The sequence below is a fragment of the Engraulis encrasicolus genome, unplaced genomic scaffold (assembly GCF_034702125.1).
Source record: "Engraulis encrasicolus isolate BLACKSEA-1 unplaced genomic scaffold, IST_EnEncr_1.0 scaffold_473_np1212, whole genome shotgun sequence".
NCBI classification, from domain to species: Eukaryota; Metazoa; Chordata; class Actinopteri; order Clupeiformes; family Engraulidae; genus Engraulis; species Engraulis encrasicolus.
The window spans coordinates 5001-32709 of NW_026945779.1; the positions used below are offsets into that span (position 1 = coordinate 5001).

The 27709-nt window shown below is 40.9% G+C and overlaps 2 protein-coding genes and 1 long non-coding RNA gene across 3 annotated transcripts; 2 read left to right on the forward strand and 1 right to left on the reverse strand.

Moving 5' to 3' along the window:
• Nucleotides 1-3976: 3976 nt before the first annotated feature.
• LOC134444148 (uncharacterized) lies at nt 3977-7705 on the reverse strand. The gene is made up of 5 exons (XR_010033887.1): nt 7534-7705; nt 6810-6912; nt 5751-5833; nt 5140-5171; nt 3977-4154 (listed from the first exon to the last, which is right to left on the reverse strand). It is a non-coding gene; the product is annotated as an uncharacterized LOC134444148 (long non-coding RNA).
• Nucleotides 7706-7943: 238 nt separating this feature from the next.
• Nucleotides 7944-9805, forward strand: LOC134444146 (uncharacterized). Its single transcript, XM_063193582.1, has 2 exons — nt 7944-8813; nt 9227-9805. Exons 1-2 carry the CDS (start codon nt 7995-7997, stop codon nt 9551-9553), a joined length of 1146 nt encoding a protein of 381 aa, XP_063049652.1. The 5' UTR covers nt 7944-7994; the 3' UTR covers nt 9554-9805.
• A 3736-nt stretch (nt 9806-13541) lies between these two features.
• Nucleotides 13542-27387, forward strand: LOC134444147 (uncharacterized; the record flags this gene model as incomplete). Its single annotated transcript, XM_063193583.1, has 7 exons — nt 13542-13760; nt 15964-16584; nt 17001-17138; nt 21655-21762; nt 22430-22486; nt 25425-25589; nt 27262-27387. Coding segments are annotated over exons 1-7 (1293 nt in total), but the record flags the coding sequence as incomplete, so codon positions are not given.
• Nucleotides 27388-27709: the final 322 nt, after the last annotated feature.

Below are 27709 nucleotides of genomic sequence, written 5' to 3' on the forward strand. Positions count from 1 at the left end.
TAAAACGACCAGGGTCTAATTTGCGGTCGCTAGGGGCGTCTAGATTTCTAGGCTAACGAATTCCAGTATCTCCCTTCTATCCGTAGGTTCAAAATGGCTGTGTGCAAAACTAAAAGGTACTGTATAGATGTAGTTTTGTCCCCTCAGCTATTAATGCCCTAAACAGGACATGATTTCCACCCCCCATCTAGCTCTGTTTTTTAAATTCATCTTGCTATTGCTTATCCAACCAGGAGCATTTTGCTTTTGTTTTGTTTTGTTTTGTTCTGTTTGTTATGTCTGTTTAAATGTTGTCAATGTTTTTGTTTTTGTTAGTCTCCTGTCTTTTGTTGTTGTCTTGCGTCATTGTCACTGTATTGTGTGGTGTTGTCGCACGCCTCTACTTTTTTACCTGCAAACAAATCTACCTTCCTACCAATAAAGTTACCTTACCTTACCTTACCTTACCTTTTCCCTTTTGTTATATGGGTAGTAGTACAGTAGAGTAGAGTAACTTTATTGATCAGGGGGAAATTCAGGATGTTGTTTTGTCTGTTGTCCCTTTTTGGACGATAAAAGCTGAGAAAGAGAAGGGTGGAAAGGTTGAAAGGAACAAAGCACCTGAACAGAAAATGAGCTAGAAAATTGAGCCATAGCACTATCAAATATCAGGCAGTCAAACATACAACTCCAGCTCATGCAGGAGTCCGTAAATGAACAATATAATAAATCAATGTGATAAAATCCAAGCCCCCTATACAAAACTTGTACACAGCCAATTACTAATAATTGTAAGTTCTCCCCATAAACCCTACGGTGGCCCATTAGTGACACGGAGGATTTTTTTTGGAGGGGGGAATGTATGCACTGGAGACTAACACTTTTGCGAGATAACGCAAATCTTTTGTGAGATAACGCAAACCAATTTGCGAGATAACGCAAATCTTTTGCGAGATAACGCAAACCATTTGCGAGATAACGCAAATATTTTGCGAGATAACGCAAATTAAAACTTACATCTGCGGGTTCACCACTTTGATTTGCAACACACTTTTTGGTCACCAGGGGGCAGTCTAAACCAACAAACGCGGCTTTGATACACTAAGAGCAACTGTCGGCACCTTACCTGTCGCTTCTGCCTTATCTGTCGCTCTTGTCACCTGATTGGCTGAAATGAACGATCCATGTTTTAGAGGCTGTCCGGGTTATCGCCTGTTCATAAACAATCGTATTTTAAGTTTTCCTGGCAGACTGTTCGTTTTTATTTAAAAACAAAGCACCGTGAAGCAGAACATTAACATTGAAATCGCGTCGCATTCATCCATCTTGATGTACTGAAATGAATTTCGACACAGGCTTGTTATACCCCCTGATTTACTATGTTTACTGCTAAGCTAATGTATCACGTCGTGTAACACGACTACCGGTACATTAACCCTTTAGCTACCAGAACTTTTTTTGAATAGGCCGGAATTCTACCAAGAATTCTAAGAAAAAAGCTGCATTTTGGTCATATTTTAAATAATGTCAAATAACTTGAAAAGACATGAAAAGTGTCAATTACAAGTTACTTTCATATTAAAGTAGAGAAAACACACTTTAAAATGGTATATCATTTATGGATAATTAATTGTTCAGTATTCCCATAGTGCCTTTGATGTGGATTAAATGATTAAAATGTGATCAAATCCGATATTATCTAGGCCTATCTATCTATATATCTATATATTTAGGCCTATCTATCTATCTATCGATCTCTCTAGCCATCTATCTATCTATCCTTCGTCTATCCATCCATCCATCCAGGGTCAAAGTTGAACAATGATCATGTGACGACAACAAATGTCGTTCACCCAAAAGTCCTGTTTTCAAGCGGTTTCAAGCGGTGTAACTGTAATGGACTACACTAGCTTATAATGTTTGAACTAAACCATGCCAAAGACGTGTAAGGATAACCGTAGAAGTGTCAGCGATAGCAGCCAGGACATGAATGGAGCTGTAAGGAAGTTTCCCCTCCCAATTTGGCACAGGTAAGACGCGCCAGGCATCACCGAGTAATACGGAATTGAAGTGCTACAAACACCACGTTGGTAGGCGATTATTGGAAGTTAGCATTCAACTCAACGTCTTCACGCACATTTTTGTGAAGGACACAGTAGTAACAGTCCTTGACTGCTTTGCCAAAGCTGACACGCAAAATGAATAGCCTATCATGCTGCGCTTCCAGATGCGCTGTTACGCAGAGCTGTCGCATCGTTGTTCCAGGAAACTAAGATAGTTGGATACCAACATATGGTTTGACTCTGAAAACACACCGAAGACAGTTTACATTTTTAATAGCCTATGTAGCGTGTAGACATCGGCTGGACAGTTGTGTTTGCTATTTAGGACCATGGCAGAACTCATCACAGTTGAACACCATCTCATAAGCCTAATAAAACAACATGATCTAAAATAGCCTAAAATAGTCATAAACATGTGCTGTTGACCATGAAAATAGATCGAAGAGGGTTGGAAGTTTTCATATTTAGTGTAGCCTATATTGGTTGTAGAAACAGAATGGTTGTGTTTGTAGCCATCCAATCTCGGACGGCCGTCATTTGAATTGAAGGCAGATTGCCAAATCGCATAAAGCGGCGCATCTCGTAATAAAATCTAAAATACTGAAAAATAAAATAATATAAACATATAGTTTTTATACTGAAAGTATATCGAGGAGGGTCTATAATGTTGAGCTAAAGTGTTTGAAAGCTGGAAAAACTGCATGAAAATATGAAAGTATATGAAAATTCATATGAAAATATTCCGGCCGGCCGCGGCCGTTATGGTACAGATCCAGCCGGACGTTCACGGCCGTTATGGGAGCTAAAGGGTTAAGTTTATATTGGCCGCGAAATATTTTACATCTGTAAGTTAATACAGTGTACTATTTTACATCTATAACCTATCTATAGCCTACTATTTCCACGATCTGCTTACCTTGATCCCCACAGATACCACGCAAAACGCTCAAATACGAGGGAATGCACTCATTGATATTGCTACTATGACAGACTGAGTGACTGGATTACATTAACTTGCTTTTCGTTTTTACCTGGTAACAATTCTATAATAATTATATTCTCTATAACATATCAAGGTTAAAATGCAACTAAGTAGAAGCTTGCAGTATTGGCAGGCAGTAGCCTATTTGAACAGTCTCAGCCATGCAACTGAGAAGAGGTTTTGCTACACAAAGATTATTAAAGAAAACTACCCCCTTATACACTGCATACCCCTAGACACACAGCATACTTGAATAAAAATAACATTTTGTTAAACAGGTGCATGAGTGAGTTCCACATACCCATGTCATTGTAATGGGGGCAGGCGTTTGTTTACATTTCAAAAAAACATCTTCATTTATTCCCAATAACATTCAAAAGGTTATGCAACATCAGCAGACAACTAGCAAACAGACAGTGATACCTTTTGGGATAGTATTTGGATTAGGACTATGTTAAGAAGGTTTTTAATGCAATCAAAGTCTGCCCCATTAGAGTAGCTCAGATCTCAGAAAGAGCTGAGTCAAAAAATGCCAGCATCACCGGGTACTGACAAGTCAAGGGTAGCATGAGCTATACAACAGCATATTGAAATTGGCAGAAGCTATCTTTTAAGAGGCAAATGGTTGAGTAATCCAGTGCCACTTTGATGTTATGGGCATTCTAATTTACCAGAAATCACCAGACATAACCTTACATTCATTTTCAATGTTTTTTGTTTTGTTTTTTTCTGGTGGCCCAAAATTGATGCAATGCCGCTGCCCATTGACTTCAATGGTGCGACACCTTCCATTCTAACACACATTGAGACACACTGCCATGCAAAGCAAGTAAGAGTGTGGGGAGATATAATCACAAACAGTAACTACATTCCTGTCCTGATGCATCTGCCAGATGGCAATCTAGCAAAGAACTTGTGCCGAGGGTGCAGTAACACATGGAGAACAATGATGTGATGCAGTATGTGATGGTTTATTAGCAGTTTTGTGGTTGTAGTGTCTTCTACAGGGTTCACAAGAAGTGTAGATTTTGCAGAGGTGTTGGTGACCCATGACTGGATGTCCTGGATGGTGCACCACCTTCACCGAATCTCCCCTGATGCTGATGAGTTGGACATGCTGGAAATGTCATCTAAAGTTTGGCAAAGAGAGAAGATTAGAGGAGAGTGCGTGCGTGTGTGCGTGTGTGTGTGTTATTAACCCATTTTAGCCTGATGCTGCATACACGATGCATTGTCCAAGGAGCCTGAAGTGACATGGGTGCATTCCAATATGCAGACTCCTGTCCATTCTCATGCAAGATGATGCAACTAATTTCACGTTTTTATGTGCCTCAGAGGCTGAGCAAGTTAGGTTTTTACCGCCCCTGGCAAAAAGTATGGAATCACCTGTCGTGGAGGATGTTCATTCAGTCATTTTTATTTTTAAGAAATATGATGGATCACAGACCCGACTCAGAACTGAACTCATTTCAAAGGGCAACTGTCTGGCCTTAAGAAACACCAAAAGAAATCATGAAAAGTAATTCCGTTAGTAAGAAAGAGTTACTTTTTTTAGAGCATGCATAGGGGAAAAAAATATGGAATCACTCAGCTCTGAGGAAAAAAAAATATGGAATCATGAAAAACAAACACACAAACAAGCACTTCAAAAACTTTTTCTGGATTTTGGAACAACGTACAGCCTCGGAGTAATAGTATTAATGAGAAAAAAACGGTATCCTTCATCAATTTGGCTTCAAATGTCTCTGATTACAGTGACAGAACATCTTTACAGGTTGGGACCTTGCCATTGACCATTTAAAAGTGATACTGTCCCATTTTTTGAAATAAGCTCATATTACACACCCCCTTGAGTTAAATAACTGACGTTTACCTTTCTCCTGTACTTTCAACCGTTCTTTGAGAATGGCAGTGCAAATTTTACCTCCGAGCTAGCAGTTAACATGGACTCCTATGAGACCAGTTAGCCGCCAGCTGAAATGAGTTCAGTTCTGAGTCGGGTCTGTGATCCATCATATTTCTAAAAAATAAAAACGACTGAATGAACATCCTCCACGACAGGTGATTCCATACTTTTTGCCAGGGGCTGTATATGGGTTGTAATAACCAACCTACCGTAGAGCACATTTGTTGTCAAGTGTAGAAGCCTGGCAAATAAAGACAGGAATAAGTCGGTCTCAGTATCACTATGCAACTACATTCACAATGTAATATGTTGGTTTAGTTGAATTCTGTCCATCACAATGTAATATTATGGTTTACATTTAGGCATACAACTTTCACAATGCCATATTAGTTACATTTAGCTAGCTAGTGTCCTATTTGGTAAGGACATGTACAAGTGATGTAGGCTGTACAGCAGGGGTGGGCAACTTTCATTATAAGGTGGGCCAACATTTTTAATTACCACAATCAGTGGGCCACATCACCACGCACTTGAGAGAATTTACAAAAGGATACTTCACTTTTTCTTTATTTATACCTGAATGCTTACACTATTGATTTATAGGGGGTTAAAAACTGTCCTTTGTCTTTTTTTTTTAAGTGAGAAGTTGGGCTGCATGTGGCGCCCGAGCCTCCAGTTGCCCATCCCTGCTGTACAGTATGCTAACAGAAAGGCTCTCATAGTATTTCAAATAATGGTCTATATAAAAACTGGTTATAATAGGTACAGTGCAGCATAAACAGGGTTGAGGGGGTGGTTTATTTTATTTCGTTGTACCTACCGAGTTGTTTAGCCAATGTCTGTGTGACACGTTCATGCTGCCACCTCCACAGCATCCTCTTCACAACCGCAGGGGCAAAACACCTGAAACATAATAATGTAATCCTTTTTCAGTCCAAGATATAGACTAGAAAATGAGTGACAGCATCAATCAGGTATGCAAGTGTAGTGGACCCCCCATTTTTGGCTTTTTGTTATTCCCTTATTCTCACTCCCTGTCTTTTTGTTGTCCTGTCAGAAGTTGTCTTTTAGTTTAATTATGCTTTTGCACGTTTTCGCCAATAGATGGCATCATAGGACCAGCAATGAGTGCAGAGACCCTCTCTGGTGCAGTAGCCGGGTCTTTCTCAAATGCAAGGCCAGTGTCCTTCCAAGTGTGTCAGCCTAATTAGTCACGCCCAGTGATTGGATACTTTTTGGTGAACTCTACAGAATATCCAATCACTGGGTATGACTAATAAAGGGTATCCAATCACTGGGCGTGCCTAATTAGGCTGATACACTTGGAAGGACACTGGCCTTGCATTTGAGAAAGACCCAGTGACTTCGGTCACATAAAGAACGAAACGTGGAAGTGACAGGCTTTGTTATGATACAGAAGTAGGCCAGTGACAATGGCCTCACAATTTGGAGACACCCCAACCGGAGGTAGAACAAAACCCAAGAGAAGTCACATTTTGGGTGCTTTTTTTGTTTGGAGGTGCATATGAAAATGTGTAAAATTTTTAGGCTTAGCATTAAAATCACTTTGGCCAAGAATCATTTTCATGTATGGGACACCCTAGAGATGAGGAAAAACATTATTGGGTTTTGTTCTACCTCCGGTTGGGGTATCTCGAAAACGAAGGCCTTTTTGGGTCCATTGTCACTAGCCTAAAGGCAGCGGTGTCAGCTGTTCAGTTATGCTGAGGAAAATGTAAATAAACAACGAACTCTACACACTTGAGGACCTTATTCATTAAGTGTGCAACATAAGCATTCACACAATAATGCCACCAGGTCACATTTAAGATTTAATTAGGAGTATTTTGTTATGGATCTTATGTAGTGATAGACTTACCATTTCTTGTTATGGCATATCTGGCCTATTCCCAAGAGAAGGCTGATGTCTCTGTCTGTTGATCTGATTTTGACGTCGGCAAGATGCTGTCTGGGTTTCAAACCTAGTGGTGAAATGACAAGGGATTTTATGTAAACAAAATGCTTATTTCAGTAAGTGTACATACAGTAAACAGATCTAAGAAGTTCCCAGAGCACCCTACGATAGCTGGCATGGTTGGCACAAAGACCCAAAGAGCAAAATTGTCCCAAGATTGTCTTCCAAACAATTCCACTCCAAACATTTTCCTTCTGAAATAAACAATGTCCATATCCAATCAAACCTCAGTAGGCAGCTATCTCGTCAGGTCGGCCTTACCATAGACACATCTGTGGCCCGTAAATTTACAATCTCAAACGTCATCGCCATATAAGCCATGGCACAACACAAGCGTTTATTTTTATAATAAACAAGATATCTCGGCACGTTTGCGCTAGTTATCTGAACACTGATTGTTAACGAGTATCCGAAATAGTGTAGAGCTAGCTGCCATTTATGTTATGCTAGCTAGGGTCAAGTCATCTCATCCAAACTAGCCACAGTAAGGGCGAAATTACGCTTCAAAAAATGAACGGGAATGACTCAAAACATTAGAAATATATTGTTAGAATGTACCGTATACAATGTTAGTCTGTGAGGTTAAATAGTTTTCTTACATATATATTTTTATATCCCAGTTACGTACCTTATCTTCTGCATGAATCGAGGCCTCCTGTTTCATTGGCACGAATGAACGAAAAATCCTGTCAGGGAGCGGAGCAGTTAACCGCAGCCTTTTGTTTACAGTTGTTACCAGGGCAACGCAGCTAGGACCCCAAAGCGACAGATAAGGCAGAAGCGACAGGTAAGGTACCGACAGCAACCACTGCTGTCATTCATTTTCATGATGTCAACAATGCAATGAGCATGAGGTCAACAATGGCAAAAAAAACAACAAAGTTTTGCACGTGAGTTAGTATAGGGTAAGAAGGCTAGACCATCCGTGACCAGAGACAATCTAAATGCATTAGAATTAAAGAATCTTTGTCCGTGACTCTGGCCGTGTTCTTTCAGTCAGCTCTTTTCTGTGAAAGTCAGTCGGTTGCTAAGCAACGCCTTCGTTGTCTGGGAAATTTCAGAATCGGTGACAGCTTCAAGGTTCAAGAAATGGAGAGGTTTATTGAGTTTTATTTTAATCTTGGGCTGAAGTACGAAGACATTCGGGTGGCATTGGCAAGGAGACACAACTATATCATCAGTCTCCGACATTTAAAGAGAATTCTCGCTGAAATGGGACTCAATCGAAGAAAGGAGTATTCCAGCGTTGGGGAGCTGGTGGAGTTCATCCGAAATCAGCTGCAATACTCCGGGCAGTTGCACGGCTATCGGTGGATGTACGCCAAATGCAGGGAACATGGCCTACGTGTCAAGAGAAATGATGTGTGGCTGGTGATGAGGGAGCTGAACCCCACGGGTGTTCAGTTAAGGAAAGCAGGGCGTCTCGCACGAAGGAGCTACTTCTCTAAAGGCCCGAACTTTATCTGGCACGTAGACTCCTACGATAAATTAAAGCCGTATGGTATTTGTGTGAATGGCTGCATTGATGGGTTTTCCCGAAAAATGATCTGGCTTAATGCCTACACTACAAGTAGTGACCCAAAGGTAATTGGGGGTTACTACTTAGAAGCTGTGCAGCGGTTAAGGGGCTGTCCGAGAATTGTGAGGGGTGATCTTGGGACTGAAAATGGACATGTGAGAGCATTCCAGCGTGCCCTCGTCCCTGTCGGTCAGGACGACACCCTGGATAGCTACCTAGAGGGAGCGAGCACCGCCAACCAGCGCATCGAGTACTGGTGGGGGTTCCTGCGTCGCCAGTGCGTTGAGTTTTGGCTGACACTCCTGGCGGACCTCAGAGACCACGGGTTCTTTGATGGTGATTTTCTGGACAAAAGCCTTATCCAGTTTTGCTGCATGGGACAGATCCAGGTGAGAACTTGTCGCGTCCATATGTAGGCCAATGGCTTAAGGCCACAGTGGCATTAGTTTTTCAACCACAGCGACGGGGAGCAGCCTATAGTGCCGTCAGAGATCATCTGGTGTGCCATAAATTAAATGCTGTAGGCCTACCTTTATAGGCAATAGGTTGTATGTTCAGTTAATGTTTTCATTGGTGGTATGCGCCTCGATAAAAGGCGTGCCTTTTGGGTTTTTTTTTTTTGGTTGCTCATTGTATGTGAGCCAGTGGTTACTGGAGTTGTAATTCCTGATTTACTGTCAATAAAGTATCTGCTCTGCTAAGTGTAGAGATATTCAGACGATGAGTCAGAATACAGAGCAAATAACTGTAGGGCCTATACAATTACAAATAATACAAATAATTGTATGTGCATTTTAACCAGGATGAACTGGATGACACTGCATGGACCTGGAATGCCCATGTCATCCGGCCCTCTAGAAACCCCAACGTCCCCAGTGGTCAGCCCAATATAATGTATGGAGTGCCAGAGCTTTACCAGGCCACAGACCATCTCTGTCCTGTTGAGGAGGGGGATATCGAAGCTTGTGCTACCGAGTGCACCTTTCGGCAGCCCATCCCGTGTGACCCAGATGTATATCAGCTCTGCAATATGATCATGGCTGAATCCCACCTGAATGTGCCTGATGACCCTTATCAGGCTATAAACTTATATATGCATCTGAGAGAAGCTATTACTGCAGCTCTGTAGATCACCTGCATGACACACAAACTAGGTCAGTCTACAGGTCTGAGGACCCCCTTTTGCCATGAGAACTGCCTTACCTGCCTGCAACAATACTCATATAGTCTGTGGCATTCCAAATAAGTTAAATTGTGCTAAGAAAAGTAAATGCTAGGAAAATATCCTTATACATGTCCAGCCTGAAACGTTGATGTAAGGCAGGGTCGATCCATGTTCTCGTGTTTTTAATGTCAAATCCTGACCATTCCACCTGAGTATTAGATATAATCAGGGGTGCACATAACTGGTACGCAGGTGCGCATGCGCACCAAAAATTAGCAATGCGTACTGCCACCTTGGTCACTACAGCGCACTTGCGTACTGACTATCCCTCCTGAAAGATAAGAGAAAGAAAAAGAGACTGTTGATGTTGGTGAATGGTCAAACGTGTCCAAAAAGAAACAGACAACAGTAGCCTAATCAGTTTCTTTGGAGTTTCGCCAACAACAAAGAAAATTGAGTGAGATTGAAAAAAAAAACTTTCCGAGAAGTGGCTTCAAGTGCCGTGGCTTTAGGCTAATGATGAGCGGGACAGAAATGTAGTGCCAGTCCCTTGAAATGCGGAATCGTTCCGTATGTGACAGTGGAATCATGCGTTCCGTGTTGAACAGGTAAGGGACGCGATATGTCCCGTTTTCTCATGAATGCCTAAAAATAGACATGTCACTCGTCAACTGTAGCCTAAATCTAACGACAGTCGGCGCGAGTGCGACCGAGTTGAGCTCCTGAGGCTCTCTCCTCCCTCCATCATTATGGAATTGTGCCGTCTGTTTCTGTTAACTCCGGAAAATGGACGCGCACCCCCGTCATTCTCATTGGCAACTCCGACGCATAGAAGTTATCTGAAAGCATGCATGCATGCGCGTGGCTTCTTAAATGCAAACAATTCCCGGCCAGCTCCACTTCTTACTTTCGTCAGCTTCCTCCCACCATATGGGACCACCATAACGGACACCGCTTACAAGTTTATTCCCCGTCTGTGCGTCAGTTACCAGGCATGACGGCGAAATCGGCAAAAACAGATGAAATTCAGACAATAATCACTTAACTTGAAGATGACATGTTGACCATTTGTAGGCTAATTAAGATTTAAAGAATACCAAACTAACACATTTTTTGATTAGGCTACCTTGCACCAGTTGCATTAGCCTTCAAACAACATGTGTCAACATTCGTGGTGATCATGTTTTATCCTCCGAAACTGCGGACAGTGGACTTTTTTTTTTTTTTTTTTTTTTTTAAACCGCGGATCAGGTGCGTACCAAAACATATTTGCTGGTGCGCATATGAGTAACGCCCTAAAAAAGTTATGTGCACCCCTGGATATAATATCAAGACTCATGCAAGACTCAAGCATTTTTTTTTCAGATCTTATAGTGTCGTTTATGGTGAGCCAGTGTAAATTGTTGTCTCTTTTTCCTGTTCTTAGCTGACAGGAGTGGCACCAAATGTATTTTTCTGCTGCCGTTGCCCATTTGCCTCAAGATTTGATGTGCTGTGTAATCAAAGATTCTCTTTTGCATACCTTGGTTGTAATGAGTGGTTATTTGACCTAATGTTGCCTTTGTATCTAAACCAGTCCGGCCATTCTCCTCTGACCTCTGCCATCAAGAAGACATTTGTGCCCACAGAACCGCCGCTCACTGTACATTTTTTTTGTTGTTGCTTTTTTAGATCATTCTTTGTAAACCCTAGAGATTGTTGTGTGAATATTCCAGTTGATTAGATTATTTTCTGAAATACTGAAAATCAAGCCCTTTAGACATCAACAGCCATGCCATGTTAAAAGTCATTTAAATAACCTCTCTCTCCCATTATGTTGCTCTGTTTGAGCTGCATCAGATCATCTCGACCATGTCTACAGGCATTAATGCATTGAGATGCCACCATGTGATTGGCTGATCAGAAATTTGAACTCAATCAAAGTCTGACTCAATGAACAGTTGTGAAGGTGCTCCTATTAAAGTGTAAATTATTTGCAAATGTTTTAACTTTCTTTGAAGGGACTTGCTCATTTATTTTCAACACAGTTTGAAAACACTTTCAGATATTGTTTTTTTTTTTTAATTGCTCAAACATCATGTGCATCATGTGCATCATGCATACCCCCCCCCCCCCTTCACACACACACACACACACACACACACACACACACACACACACACACACACACACACACACACACACACACACACACACACACACAACACCAAAAAATAACCACTCATGCACTTGACTTCTCTAAAATCCAGNATGCATGGGCTTGACTTAGCTCTTGGTAGCAGTCCAATTCACTTAGGTGAGAATCCATCTCAAGGGAAAGAAAATAAACTTCTTTTTTAGATCACCAACTATAAAAAGAAGACAATCCGCACACTTCAGGTCTATTTTTGTGCAAAGAAGCTTTACTTGACTTGCAAGCTGTTGGTCCTTAGACCTTCATCAGGCAGAGCGCATACAAACAGTGCTTGTGGTTAATATACATCATTATTGGCACCTGTGGTGCAGCACTCTGAGTCAGTGAAGCATTCTGGGAAATGTAGTGAAAGACAAACATGAAACATTAACAGAGAAAACAAGAACAAGTCCATGCTTTGCAGACATCAGGCATTAACCATCATAAAGCAGAGCACAAACAGTTCAAAATTAAATCCATATTTCTTCATTATATAAACACACTCATGTCAAAATCCCCGTTTAAACCTGATGGTTGCAATGCATTTAAAGTATATATCCAAAAAAGTTCTCTTTGGCATAATTTCCTGTCGATGTCACCTCCTCTGTGTAGAGTTACTTGCTCTATACCTTGAAATCTAAGGGAAGAGAGAGGGTGTGACAAATCATTAAAATGACAAGCTACAGGATAGTTTTCATCTTTTCTCCTGATGGAGCTCTTATGTTCACTTATTCTTTGTTTCAGAGGACGGGTGGTTATATGATAGATGTATATTAACCACAAGCACTGTTTGTATGCACTCTGCCTGATGAAGGTCTAAGGACCGAAAGCTTGCAAGTCAAGTAAAGCTTCTTTGCACAAAAATAGACCTGAAGTGTGCGGATTGTCTTCTTTTTATACTGAAATTTCTACTGAATCCTGCACCTTCTAAACAGATGAGCGGTGGCTTATCACAACTTAGATCACCAACTAAAAACCTCATCAAGCGCCTTAAGTAACTTTTTGGTGAATCTGCAACTTTTAAAGGTGCACTGTGTGTTGCCAGAGTAGGTAACTACGCTGCTCATTGAAACTGTGCTGCCTATTGCCCAATTTGTTTTTTTCATGTTAGTAGGCCTAATATAAATATTTACTAGTATGACCAAAGTGCACTAGGCTAAGTTTTAAAAATGTCTATTTCTGGAAATTCAAAATGGGGTATCAAAGTGCTATTTTCCAACTCCTAATGAATACTTAGAATTTTGGCGGTGGTAAGGATTTGTTAACAATGTAACACTTGTGAATAGGCAGCATGAATTCTGGAAATTAACAACTAAAAATATCACTCAGTGCACCTTAAAAACATGTGCCGTTTCAGTGACAAATTCATAGTTTTTCAAAATTATGAACGTATTGAGCATGTGGGCCTCGAAAAATATGTGATGTGGGCATGTTTTCTACAGATTTTGTATCTATTTTTTATTATTAGGGGCGGCCTAGTGGTTAGCGATGGGCTTTAGATCAGAGGATTGCAGGTTTGAATCCCATCCCCCACCACACTCCATGACTACAAACCCCGCGGTCTGTGTGTAAGACAATAGGCCCTACAGCAGAATAATCAACAAAGTAAAAAAAAAAAAAGATAGTGGTATTAAAATAATGATACACTTAAGGTGAAAATAAATAAACCAAACTTAATATAAAAGGTGGAAAAAGCCCAGGAGGACTGCAGTATTTTTGTTTTTTTAGTTTTGGGTTTGGTTGAATAAACATTGCGTTTTCTAACAGATCAGCGTGCCGTGCGTGGCGCTGTGACATCATACGCAACCTCATGACGTAATCTAGCGACTTTGGCAATACCAGGTGCACTGGCCACGAAACTTTCTTTCATGCGATGCGCCCTGGAGGTTCACCACACAGCAGCAAGTGTTTCCAGGCAGCATGGAGAGCGATTTGGAGGAGTTCCTCCTAAGCCGAGCCCTGGCCAAGGATAGGATCTCGCTCATGAAGAGAGACAAAGTGGGTGTAAAATGCACGAAATTCATTTTCTTGTGTCATGTCATGATGTGCGCATGTAGGACATCGTGATAGCAGCTAGGAGGCTAGCTAGCTAGCTCACGTGGTTAGCGCGTGTGTCTTTTGATGATGTCGATGTAATAGTGTAAAAATGAAGGTAGATATGTGTCTGAAATGTTTTCCGCTAAGAATATCGCACGGGATTCATACTTCCTATCGATCTTTCCCATGCACTGCGCGCAAACCTAGATGTTATATTAGAACCAAATGATTCAGTAAAATATATCTTCCCAACGAACTAGATCTGCAGTCGGTTACATGTAAACGAGGGCTGCGGCGCCACCCCACACCATGCTTTAGACCACAGCAGACTGTATTGCTAACTGGGAAGAATTCGGAGTTTAATTGCGTTATTAACCGCCGTCACAGGGCTGTACAGTACTAGCAATTGTTTGCATATTGCGCAACTGACGCACGTGTGCTAGTATGACTTTCAACCCTTTCATTCGCATTTTGCTCCCGACTTCGCGTGCATGATTGCGAGAGCTGAGCTTGTTTTTCGATTACGTGCACACACGTGCAGCCTGCCTTGTCTCCCAGTGGGAGAGCGCCCTAAACAGACGGTAGATGTTGCTTGAATTCTGTGTCTGATCAGATTTAGTCATCCGTGCCCCTGTAACTCAGATAAAAAATAAAAAAAAACAGGCTGGCACAGAACCATGGTGGCATCAACAGTTATAAGGAGCGTGACTACTCCTGTGTTTGTCATATAGCCCATGTTTTGGAAATCCCAACACATATCAATATTTAAAAAAAAACATCAACTGTTGGACTGGGATAATTATATTAAATAAAATGACCCTATTTTACTCCATATGTTTTTCATGCCCTGGCCCCTCCTCCTCTACAGACATTTATTACAAAAAGCAAACAGGGGTGATTGCTCTGTCCCATTTGGGGAGAGCGCTTTTAGTCAGGCTTTCTCCTACAGAGCCTCTCACACCTGGAACACACTTTCCAGTACAATTACTGAAAGCCAATTACTGAAAGCTAAAAAATATTTAGTAAATAGGTAAATCATTGCTACTGGAGAATCAATAATGTAAATGTAATCGTACATAGTTTGTACTAGCAATTATTCTTAACTTATTTGGGTATTAAGTTTTTTTTTTTTTCAAATTAGTTTAATTCTAAATCACCAGAAATTAAACCCCATTGAAAATGAATGGGATTTAATTTCTGTTGAGTTAGAATTAAACTGGTGAGTTAACACCAAAACGTGGCATGGAAATCTTAGGGTATATTGAAGAGGGAAGTGTGGGGCACCAGGTCAACAAACAAGAACAGCTGACAGCAAAGCATCAATGATATCTGAGCTTCCATAACTCCCATGCACTGTTTTTGCCATTGACTTCAATGTTAAACGCATCATGGCCGTTATGAAGACAGAGAATGTCCTAACCAAGTATTGAACATTGCATGTTATGTAGAAAGTACCAAATTTCAACTGATTTAATGTGACTCGAATTTTGATGAAGAAAAATGTGATTTTATTACAATATTCTAATGCTGCGAATTCCCCAATTCATGGGGGTTTTTAGCTGGAAGGCCAACGTATATAAAAAGAAAAAAAATAATAATTGGAATAGTTAAAAAACTGGGCCATGAATCTACAATCCATGACAGTTTAACATTATTGATGGAATTATGGAAATAAATCAACTTTTTCATGCTATTCTAATAAAAAGGCCTGGAGCTGTATATGCTGTCCTTTTGTTAAAGGTACAATGTGCAAAATGTGTAATGGTCTATTTACAGAATTCATGCTACCCATTCACTAATGTTACCTTTTTCATGTATTCTTACCACCACCATCAAATTCGAAGTATTCATTATGACTGCACTAATTGCACTTCATACATTAAGAGGAGGATCTTGTCCATGGTCTGCCATTTTGAATTTTCAGAAATAGACATGTTTATCTGCAAAAGTGACTGTATTTGGGCCATACTAGAAAATATTATTTTATAACTTAGTAAACTTTCATGATCTAATTTGGCAATAATGAGCTGCATAGTAGCAGTACCTTTTTGACCATTTCCTGCACAGTGTACCTTTTTAAAAAATAAACTTGCTACTTGTTTTGCATGAGTTCATGTTTCAAACTATTTTTAACAGCTTTTTTCCCAACATATTTTGCTTGCAGATCGACAAGGCAGTACTTGCTCTTATGACAGACTCACAGCTTGCGAGATACATACCAGCTTACGGGGATCGTCTAGCAACAGTATCTTTTTGTAATCAGCAGCACCAGACAGCTACGAGAGAGACTCTCTTAGAGAGGATAAAAGAGAAGATTGGGGGTCGGAAGATGACGAGTAAGGGTCACCATACGCCATCAGGATCACATGGAATGGCCAGAAAAGACAACAAAAATGCAGAAAAGCAAGTCAGAAAAATAGAAATTGGATGGCTTCACTACAACAAATCTCACTACACCCAGGTCCGAACAAGGTTTGGAGGTGGGACGAGATGCACAACCGTCAACAAAGAAACAACTGTCCAGCAGGTGATGGAAACTGCAAAGCAGTTATTTTTTCCAGATGGTTTGTCCAACAAAGGACCAGAAGAGGACTTTGATTTTGAGATGCGTGACTTCAAAAGGAATTTAATTCCGTTGGAAGACACTGTGGGCACGATGTACGAGTCAACGAAGTTGAGGCTTCTCCGTTTTTACATCTGCTCAAAGGACAGATTGTCTGATCAGTCTTCTGTGGACGAAGACAGTGACTGTGCGACTGAAGACCCAGAAGATCAAGGCAGAAGGGTTTGTTACTGATATTTAGTGTTTGTCCTATAAACTGTAAATTAACACAAATATGGGGTTATGTGTGAAACAAGTCCGAAGGGGGAGAAAGATGCGTCCACTTGTTGCTTATTGATTGAAATTAATAATTCAATGTTTTAGACATTTTTAAAACAAATGGTTGGATATTGCTACTGATTTATCATGATCTGTTTTATCACTATCTGTCTGTCACCGTTTTGTCATATAGCTAGGCCCCTCTGTCATATCACTATTGGTTTATCTGTCACTTGTTTTTGAAAAGATAAACACTCAATTCCTGTTATAACGTACTTCCAATTTCATACTTAATTGCAGATAAACGTTGCATTTTACACTGCATGTGCATTTTTACTTTGAATTCATCTGTTGCACAACTTGAAACGTTTTTGTTGCAGAACGCCATTGCAGACCCAGGAAAATCATCTGACTTGACCAACCTTTCCAGTGGGAGGGAGGGTGAGACAGAGAACAGCATCAATATAGAAGAGACATCATCAGAGCATTCATCAGAGCATTCTGGAGAGGATCTCTCGGTAAGGGAGTTATATTGTCACTACATTCTCTAATACCACTTGGCAAGTTGTAAACTGATTTTTGAAAGCAATATCTCCTTTTGTGCAAACTCCAATTCGATTGAAATTGGGACAGTAGGTAAATTGTGATTTTTTTTATTATTATTATTGACAAAATATGATGTTAGATGCGTCCAAGCATTTCTATAATAGGCTGTGTGCGTCCATAGGTCTGTCCGTCTGAAACGCTTTCTTTGTCTGAAACGATTTTGTTAAATCGGCCACGGGCCACGTCCCAATGCCAAAGTCAGCAGACTGAAACCAGAGCCAACCGAAACTGGACAGGGTGTGATGATGTCACGTCCCAGCGAGTATAAAATGTCCTGCTGCACCTGTCAGAGTATCATTAACAACAAGATGCGCAAGGGGAATTAAGCACTGATCACAAACTATGTACTGATGGCGGCTTCTCCTGAGCACTGGCTCACTGTCGAATATGCCACGGGTGTCCTGGCACCTTCGCGGACTGCCACGGGGTGTGCAAGGTGAATTGGACAATTCTCAAGGGACTGTCTTTGCCGACAGCGCCCGACCAACCACTATCAATAGCCCACGTGAGGAACGTAGCTGCCTTGGCATACAACTCGTTTTCAATAGGCTCCGTCGCATAAAACATTTTTATAATGGCTCAGGGAAAAGGGCGCGCGAATTGCAACCATTGTGCATAGTCTTTGATTTATTGCGTTACAGCGTGAGCGCACTGAAGCCATAGCATATCATACCTGCCGACCATTACGCATTTTGTTAAGCAGATACGGATTTTGACATCAAACTACGGCACTGTCACTTCAAAATACGGGAAAAACCAATAGCAAAGTGTGTTCATGGGCCCTTATAAATTGCTCTGTAGACTTGCAACCAGACAGAGCCGTAGACATGGCTCTGCTTGCAATTGTCTCGCGCTGGCCTTTGCATTGGCCAGCAACGTGTTGGGGGGAATATTGACCAATCAGAGCGCTAGTTTGGATGTCTTCATTTGTTATGCTGCGCTCCTCTCGAGCCTAGGCATCAGCTGCGTGCCGACAGAAAGTTTGCTTCGGAATCACACAAGCAGAGAGACTGGTTAATGTAGGCCTAGCCTACTCCTATAATCTCTGAAAACAAGTGCCCTCCTCCTGTCATCATGTATTATCCATATTGGTACTGTCGCTGTAGTTTTACAAGTGAGCACCGTCAAAATCACCGTTTCAAAGGTAAATGGACTTTGAGAAAGGTAGCCTGTATGGGAATAGTGAATTGCGTCCAGTTGCTAAATCCCTAAACTTGTGAAAATAAATAAAGGCCGAGGTCTGTCGTAATGATTCACCCAATGTTTCGCCGTATTTGACGGCAATATGTTGTTGCTTGTTTTGATATTGGACCGAAACGAGATTACTCCCGAATGAGAAAATGTGTCGATGACCGCGCTATAAATTAGCAGATTAGCAGCAAACTAAATTCGGTTTCCCTTTGCGCCGGATCATTTTAACTCGGGGAAATAAAGCAATAGTTCTAACGGTTGTGCTCGGAGTAGGTCTACATCCGTAACCTACCATGACACCGGAATACTGTTCCCCCCTGAGTCATGGCCCATTCTGAACAGGTGTAACAGGCGTCATACCAAATACGCATCACTCCACGAGTACTATCCGTAATCACGTATGGTAATCTAATAATAAAATCAATTATCCTATCATCATATATGTGCCGAACAGTGAACAATAGCCAACTCATGACGGCAGATGAGGGTAGATAGGCCTACTATTATGCAGAGAAGTGAAAAAAGAAGCGATGCCCCTCAAGAGTTACTGTGCAAGTTCCAAGCGCATTGGCCATTAGCCGCCCCCGTCCCTCAGTAGAGCCACTACATGACGCATTTTGCACTGAATGAATACTGAAAGTGTGATTTTGATGTTAGCCCCCAAGGTAATAATATTAACCTGATATTATCCTAGCTTAGATAACACTTGTCTTTATCTTTTTCTCTACTGCTGATGCTTCTTCACAGTAGGTGACAACATCACCATTTATTAGTATTGGGGGAGATGATGTAAGAATCATTACAATTCAACTTTTTGTTTATAAAATACCGAGGCATTTCAGTGATTTTTATGATCAAATTATACATTTTCCTACATGTACCTTCTACAGCCAAAAAAAAAAATTAGCAAATGCTTCAATTTCATACTCAATTCCAGCTCCTTAACACCCCCCAAGTGACCAAATGCTCTGTTTGGCTGGTACATAGGATAACTTAATAGCCACTTAGGCCTACTGGCCAGACTGGTGGTATGTTTGACTAGTAAGATTAACAGCAATATTGGCTGGTGATCAGTAAAGTTAATTTAGAGGCCTGAATTCCAGCACACTAGGCCTATATCATAGAATTTTATTGGTGTTATGGTGTGAAACAAACAAAAAAATCTTTCATGAAAGTTTAATAAATTATGGTAGTTCAAAGTACTGTGAAGAGCAAGATAAACTATTTGCCAGATACACGGGATGTTAGGCTAAAATGCATTAAAATGCAGGAAATTGCATCTAAGAAAAGCATTTTTTTCTGGGGGAGGACCCCCCTTCCTGAATGAAGTGTCTCATATCTTCCCTGTTGACATTTGGCAACCCTACAAATGCAACCCAAATGGACTCAAATGAACTCTCTAAGTGTTAAATGAGCACTGCAGAATTTACTGTGTAGGTGTAGGGCAGACTATGCAAAACAAAGTAGCCTCTCAGATGGGCCCGCCGGCGACCCCATTGCTTTGCCATGCCAAGTTGTTGCGCCGTGAATTGCCGCGCCGCGATAAGTTGCTACTCGAAAACATTTTCAAAGGTTGGCAGGTATGGCATATCCATCAGCACCACAAAACATGTTAGTGTAATACTGAACTTATTTCCTTACTAACCAATGGTGAAGATGTCTATGACGGCAAACTGTGATTTTCAATGGACCAAAGGAATCTGGAGCAGGGGGATGCCTATTCTGTCAAATGTATTTCCGCCTATAATGTGTGGATTCTCTAAATTCTTGGGATTTTCTTTTCAACAACAAGTAACAGATAAATTAATAGTGACATGACAGATGGGCCTAGCTGTATGTTGTGAACAAGGGAGGTGAACTCACATCATTGTGGAACTCCCTTACTTATTGTTTTAAACTGAGATGTTGTCTGGTTCACTCTGACCTGTTGTGGCCTGTTGGTTAAAATGAGTGGTACCACATGATGATGAGGGTTAACAGACGTATGTTTCAGTTTACTTAGAGGGATGTGTGGCTGCAGTGTTAAAAGCAGAGCTGAAATCGTCAAACATGTATCTGACATAAGCCTTTGGGGTTTCAAGGTATTGCAGAATTGAGTGTGATATGGAAAGAATTGCATCATCAGTGCCCCTGTTGTCCCTATAGGCATACTAACATGGATCAAGTTGACATTGTAAGAGTTCAGTTTCCCCACCATCAACTTCTCTAAGCACTTGACTACGGTGGAAGTCAAGGCTACCGGTCTATACTGCCCTACAATCTTAGAACGCAGTAACTCTGAAAACGGCAAACTGAGAAAAAAGGCTTCAAAGTTTTCCATATGGCGCGACAACTGTGTTGTCGGTAAATTGGTGGTGACACTTCCTGGTAATGCTTGTTTAGGATAGAAATTTAATGCACACAAAAAAACCCCCCAAAAAACAACATTTATGTGTCTTTTTGCCACAAAAAACAGAGTTACTGCGTTCTTGGCTGGTATTACTGCCACAAAATGGAGTTACTGCAGGAGTTACTGCGTTCTTAGCTTGTATTACTGTCTACTCCCAAACCAGTCCCATTGGAACGTGCAGCAGTAACTCGCCGATTTACTGCGTTTTTGTTTAACCTTTTTTGGGTCATTTTTGCACTTTCAAAATGAGTTTTCTCCAAAACGGGACGGTGTTGGACCACCATTTTTGGACACAAGACAAATGAGGTAGTTTAGAACCGATTTCCGATATAACTTTTTTTTCGACCCTTTTGAGTTACTGTACTAGTATTGCACGGCAGTATAGTCATTGTCCTCTTCTTAAATAGAAATGGTGAAATGTCAGCAGGCCCAGATGGCTTGTGTACATCTTAATTTTTTTGAATAATGTTGTTTCAGTGGTATGGTCTATATATATTTTAGAAACCCTGCTCTCCCGTGCTGTACTGTATGTGGTCTGTGAATGATGGGGAGTGGGGCTGCTGGTGGCAGATGTGTGGTGGGTGGGCTAATGCCTCCCACACAGTTAGAGGGAGAGTTGGGGGCCGAATGGGAAGATGTGTAGCCGATTGACTGTGTTAAAATTAACACCGTGTCTTAAAGGGTTAAGAAAGTGAAGCGTGAATGACTTGTCTTGACAGTGCAACATTTTATCTACAGCACCCGAAAAAAATCCGAACTGTTTTAAAAACATCCCCTCTCTGATTTTGTGGAGATATGTGAAGTTTTTTTTAAACTGTAAATGTTAACAGTCGTGTCATCTGTCCCAGTCTTCTAATTCAGACATGGAAGCAGACTCCGCAGACACCGTGGACTGGAGCTCAGATTTTGAGCCTCCTCAGGAGGATGAGGTTACGGTACGGCCATATGTAGTACAGGTAAGTCCATGACACCCTTCTGGAAAAGCGCTAAATTTGAGGAATGCAAGTCAATGCAATGCAAATCAAATTCAATTGAACAGGACATTGACAGTCTGTCAAATGTTAGAATGCCGCATGAGGTGTACACTCATATCCTTAACTTTTGTAGTTGAAGGGAAGTTTAACTTAGCACATTAAGCCCCTTATCTGAGTTGTCCGAAATGCATTAGAGTGGTCTTCACCATTTTTAAATTTTTGCTGCTGTCTCCGTTACTAATTTGGGTTTTGTCTCAACCGACTTTAGAATGGTCATTTATGGGCATGTTGGTAGGCCTGTCTGTTCAAAAGTGTGAATCTCACCAACTGGGTAGGAATGCTCACTGACATTCTCTAAGAAGTTTGAAAGCGAGTTTGTGTGGTGGTGTTTTTCATTTCGTGAATTACATTAAAAACCTGTATTTATAAAATGCAAAATAAAACATGACAGAATCCATGTGTCGCTGTATAATTTGCTATTACCACTCAGAAAAGGGGCTTTATGTGCTAAATAGTGATAACCTGACTAAAGCCATTCCCTCCTTACTTCATTTCATTAACAGGGTGGGGAAACGTATGTATATAATGCTGATAATAACAAAATTCACTTTCAGAACATTTCACTTAACATTTTTATATCTGCTCGTAGGACAATTTCTTAGATGAGTCCTTTGTGATGGAAGAAAGTGACTCTGCGACTGAAGAGGTAAATGATTGAGACACAAGTGTTAGTTACTGATTCATTCTTGGTCCTATAGACCAGTGTTAACCAAACTTTTTTTGTACTGCATATCCCTTTTTTGTGTCATGTGTACCCCTTAACTCAGGGATGGGTAACCTCGTTCATTCCAGGGGCAACTTCAAATTCCTCCAAGGGCAGTAAAGGTCCTCCAAGGGCCGTTCTATGAACATAAGCCAGGATTTCCCCCTGCACTTTAGGCCTATATTGAAGGCAGCCACTTTTAAAACAGACCCCACCTTCTCTAGGTCCCCTGAATATAACTTCATTGTAATGCAAATGTGATATCTAAGATTCCTTTACAAAATGTCATGTTGCATGTGAAGCTGCATAACATTAAAATTACGTCAAGGGCTGTAAATGGCCCCTCGAAACATAGGTTCCCCACGGCTAGGCACGACCAGGATATCAAACTGTGTACACTGCACGATGCGAGACTCACGATTGACCTGCGATTGAACAAGAATTCGCCCCGACCCCTAAAAAGAAAAATCGGGGCAAAAGTCGCACAGTGTAATGCCAGCTCTACTTTAGTCAAAGTCCAAGTAACCCCCTGCAGTGTCCTCACGTACCCCTGGTTGGGGGAAACTGCTTTAGACAGTATATGATGAGCACAAAAATGGGGCTATGTGTCAAATAAGATTCAATTCCCATTTCGCAGTTATTGTTTGTCTTAACAGCTCAGAAAAATGTAGATTGCATGTGCATTTTAATTAATTTGTTACATAAGGCCACACCAATTTAATTTGTTGGTTCTCGGATTTTTTCAGGAAAAAGTTGAAGCGAGAGGGCGAAAAAAAAAAAAAAAAAAATTAGTCGTGTGGTAATACCACGGATGTAATAAGGGGACTGTTATGTTATACCACCTGTATATCAGCCTCACATGGACCTCCAAAGGAAAGTGCAAGACAGGCAAACACCTGGACACGGAGAAGGACAGTGTAGAAGGGAATTAAGGCAGCCAAATAGACCAGGCACAAAATTAGCTCATAGGGCAATTATTATATTAATCTGGTTTGAATAAACTGAGATGATTCAACAGTCTGAAACCGCAGTCTTCATTGAACAAGACAGCAAATACAGCATTGTGACCATATCAATGGAATTACAAGCTATACAAGTACAACTTTAGAATGTTAGACCACTTACAACAGTGACCAACAAGCACAAGTCCCAAAATCAATAAAATAAAAGACCAAAAATAATGTAATCTCACTCTTCTTTGAGTACAGAATGTGCACAAAATACTACTAGTAACAGAAAAAGTTACAGTAATTAAATTTTAACAAAACAAACAGTCCAATCTGATTCAGATTCTTGACTTTTTCTTGGCACTTCAGGGCTCCAGACTAACTTTTTGCACTGGTTGCACTGGTGCGCCTACATTTTTTTTTAGGTGCACCAGCACAAAATGTATGTGCACCCAAATGTTTTCACCACCCCATACACACACGCACCTCAGCTTTAAAAAATAATAATTAAAATAATAACAATAGCAATAATAATAGCAACAACAACAACAATAATAATAATAATAATAATAATAATAATAATAATTATTATTATTATTATTATTATTATATTATTGTTGCTATATTTTAAAAGACCTGGAGCATTTCATGTGCTATAGACTAGTCTTCCAAATGTGCTCTTTATAAAAGACATGACAGTAGGCTACCTAACTAACACATCTTGACTACAAGCAGTTTGGCTGGTAGAAAAGACCAAATTAGTAGCCTTTTAGGCAGTATGTGTTTGACTAGTAAGATCAACATACCAGCCGCACACGGCACATGTACAGAGTTACAATATGAAGATAGATGGATGGATGGATTTTTTTTTAAACAAACCCTGCTAAAAATGTCATAATTTTTAAAATCATTAGGCACAAATAGCCTAGCCTATGTTTACAGTGGAATCTGAGGTGAATTGGGTTTTGTCTATTTCCCCGTTTTTGAGCGCTCTCCCTCTGCATAATGAGTGTGGTTTCTTAGCAAGCGCTACGAACAGACACGACAGCACTAGTGCGCTCGCTCGCTCAGTCTCTCTCTCTCTCTCTCCATCTCTCTCGCTCTCTCTCTCGCTCGTGCTGTCTCGAGGTGCATGAACGATGCCTTGCCCTAGTCGCTATCTAAAAACTCTCACAGAAGTCCCGACAGACTAGCGCGTCACCTGTTGTTTGGCCAGCTCTGCACCCGTCTGCGTTTTTGTGTGGCAATGTTTAATATCCGCTCAAGCCATTTAGTTTTTCCCCGTGATTGTGACTCTCTCGTGTTTAAAATATCCTCAAGTCATTTTGCTGTTTTTACCGTGATAGTAACTCTCTCCTCCGTTGCAAAACTCGCCTGGTTGAGAACACAAAACTCGCTGGCACATGTGAACTCGGATAGTTGAGCGAAGTCGAACATTCTATTCTGAAATATCGGGCTGCCTGTGAACGAGGAAGGGGGAGAAATTAAGCTACGGGTAACCAGGGGGGTTGCTTCCTCCAAGCGGGACCATAGTTGTTTTTCTTTTTTAAAACTGCTATCCCACTCCACTAATTCCACTAAGAGCCATACTGTGTTTCACCGCTGCTACTACCCACAGGGGCTTCAACTTGCCATTGCATGTTTGTCTGTAAAACCATTTGAATGTAACACGTTTCCTGATTGGCTAGTCGTAATCGGCTTGTTGAAAGGAGTGGTTTTATTGGTTCTCTACGTCACATGACCTCCAACTACTAAAGAGACACCTCTCCGTTCATGAAAACATGCAGTCTTCGGGTTTTTTTAAGCGATTTCATTTTTTGGGGTATTGAAACCGTTTTTTTTTTTTTTTTCATTTTGATACAAAATACAAGCGGCGAATCCGAGAACCAACAAATTAAATTGGTGTGGCCTAATGCAAAACCTTTTTGTTGCAGAACGCCATTGCAGACCCAGGAAAATCATCTGACTTGACCAACCTTTCCAGTGGGAGGGAGGGTGAGACAGAGACCAGCATCAACATAGAAGACACATCATCAGAGACCAGCATCAACATAGACACATCAGAGCATTCATCTGAGCATTCTGGAGAGGACCTCTCGGTAAGGGAGTTATACTGTCACTACATTCTCTAATACCATTTGCAGGGTTCCCACTGGTGCTTGAATCCCTTGAAAATGCTTGAATTTCAATTGGGTGTTTTCATGGTTGTGAAAATGCTTGAATGTTTGAAGTGCTTGAAAATGCTGGAAATTTGTGTTAAGTCAATTAAGCCTAATGATCAGGGCTTTGAACCGGTTCAAGGAACGAAAACGAAAACCAGGAACTTTTTGTATTTTACAGGGAACAGAAACGAAACCGGAAACTTTATTATTTTTTATGTTCTGGAACGGGAACACATATTTAAAAATAATGGTAACCGGTTAATACCGGTTAATACCGTTCTTCAAACAACAAAAAAAATATTTTCCTGCGCACATTACCATGACAGTTGAGGTTCACGTCCTGTGTGACATCAGACATTTTCTGACTGAATGGAGAGAGAGCTGTGGATTACAAAGTCTCCACTCCACATCTTAAATAAGAGAAACCACTGTCATACAAAAGGACAGAGTTTCCATTGCATCATTATAAGACATTGCAGAGAAGCGTGTGTAAAGCGCACCGAGAATGTTCTACGTTATTGGGCATCCATGGCCGCTTCAAATCACAAACTCACAATGTCCATCATAGCGCTCCCCGTGACCCAAGTCAGGGTGGAGCGTGCATTTTCATCATTGAGGTTTATTCTCCGCTTCTCCGCTTAGGTCGTCCCTGAATGACAAAATTCTTGAGGATATTAATTTCATCCGCTTGAATAAACTGTTTGGCTCATTTGCACTTCCGTCTTTCTTGGTTAATTAACGTCAGTTATTCCTATGGGGAGTAATCAGTTGACAGGAACGAAATTAACCGTTCCGGGAACAATATTTTTTTGTTCTAACCGGTTCGGGAACGTCAATTTATTGGTGGAACTCATAACCAGAAACGTTATAATTCTGTTTCTGTTCGGAACGTTTGGAAAAAAATAACGGTTCAAAGCCCTGCTAATGATAGAAATATATTGTTCAGGTACATAAAAAATCTGAGGGAGTGAGATGTCAGATGGGATTTGCCATTAGACTGCAGGAAATTGCATCTTAAAAACACAATTTTCTGGGGGAGGACCCCCACAGCCCCTTCCCTATTTAAAGATGCTGGAAAACTGAGAATTTGGTGCTTGAAAAGTGCTTGAATTTGTTCATGAAAAAGGTGTGGGAAGCCTGCAGTTGGCAAGCACATTAAGCCCCTTTTCGGAGTTGTCCGAAATGCAGTAGAGTGGTCCACTCCTCACCATTTACTAAATGTTTGCTGCCATCTCCGTTACTTTGCTAATTTGGGTTTTGTCTGAACAGACTTAAGAATGGTCTTCTATGTTCATGTTGGCATTTGTTTTCTGTACAACTTTGTTTTCAAAAGTGCGAATCTCACGAACTGGGTAGGGATGTTCCCTGACATTCCCTAATAAGTTTGAAAGCAAAACATTACGGAAGTCATGTTTCACTATAAAATGTGTTGTTACCACTCTGTTGGATTGCAGACAACTTAGAAAAGGGGCTTTATGTGCTTAACAATGGTAACCCGGCTAAAGCCATTCCCTCCCTACTTGATTTCATTCGCAGAGAAAAATGTATACATTGCATGTGCATTTTTTTTTATTAATTTGTTACATAATGCAAAACCTTTTTGTTGCAGAACGCCATTGCAGACCCAGGAAAATCATCTGACTTACCCTCCCTCCCACTGGAAAGGTTGGTCGAGACAGAGACCAGCATCAACATAGAAGACACATCATCCGAGCATTCTGGAGAGGACCTCTCGGTAAGGGAGTTATACTGTCACTACATTCTCCAATACCATTTGCAGGGTTCCCACTGGTGCAAAATCCTTGAATGTTTGAAATTCTTGAAATTTGTGTCAAGTCAATCTCATTAAGCCTAATGATAGAAATAAATTGTTCAGGTACATCAAAAATCTGAGGGAGTGAGATGTCAGATGGGATTTGCCATTAGACTGCAGGAAATTGCATCTTTAAAAACACAAAATTTTCTGGGGGAGGACCCCCACAGCCCCTTCCCGCAACCTATTTAAAGGGAGGGCTGGGAATCGATCCAAATTTCCTGGATCGATTCGATTTCGATCC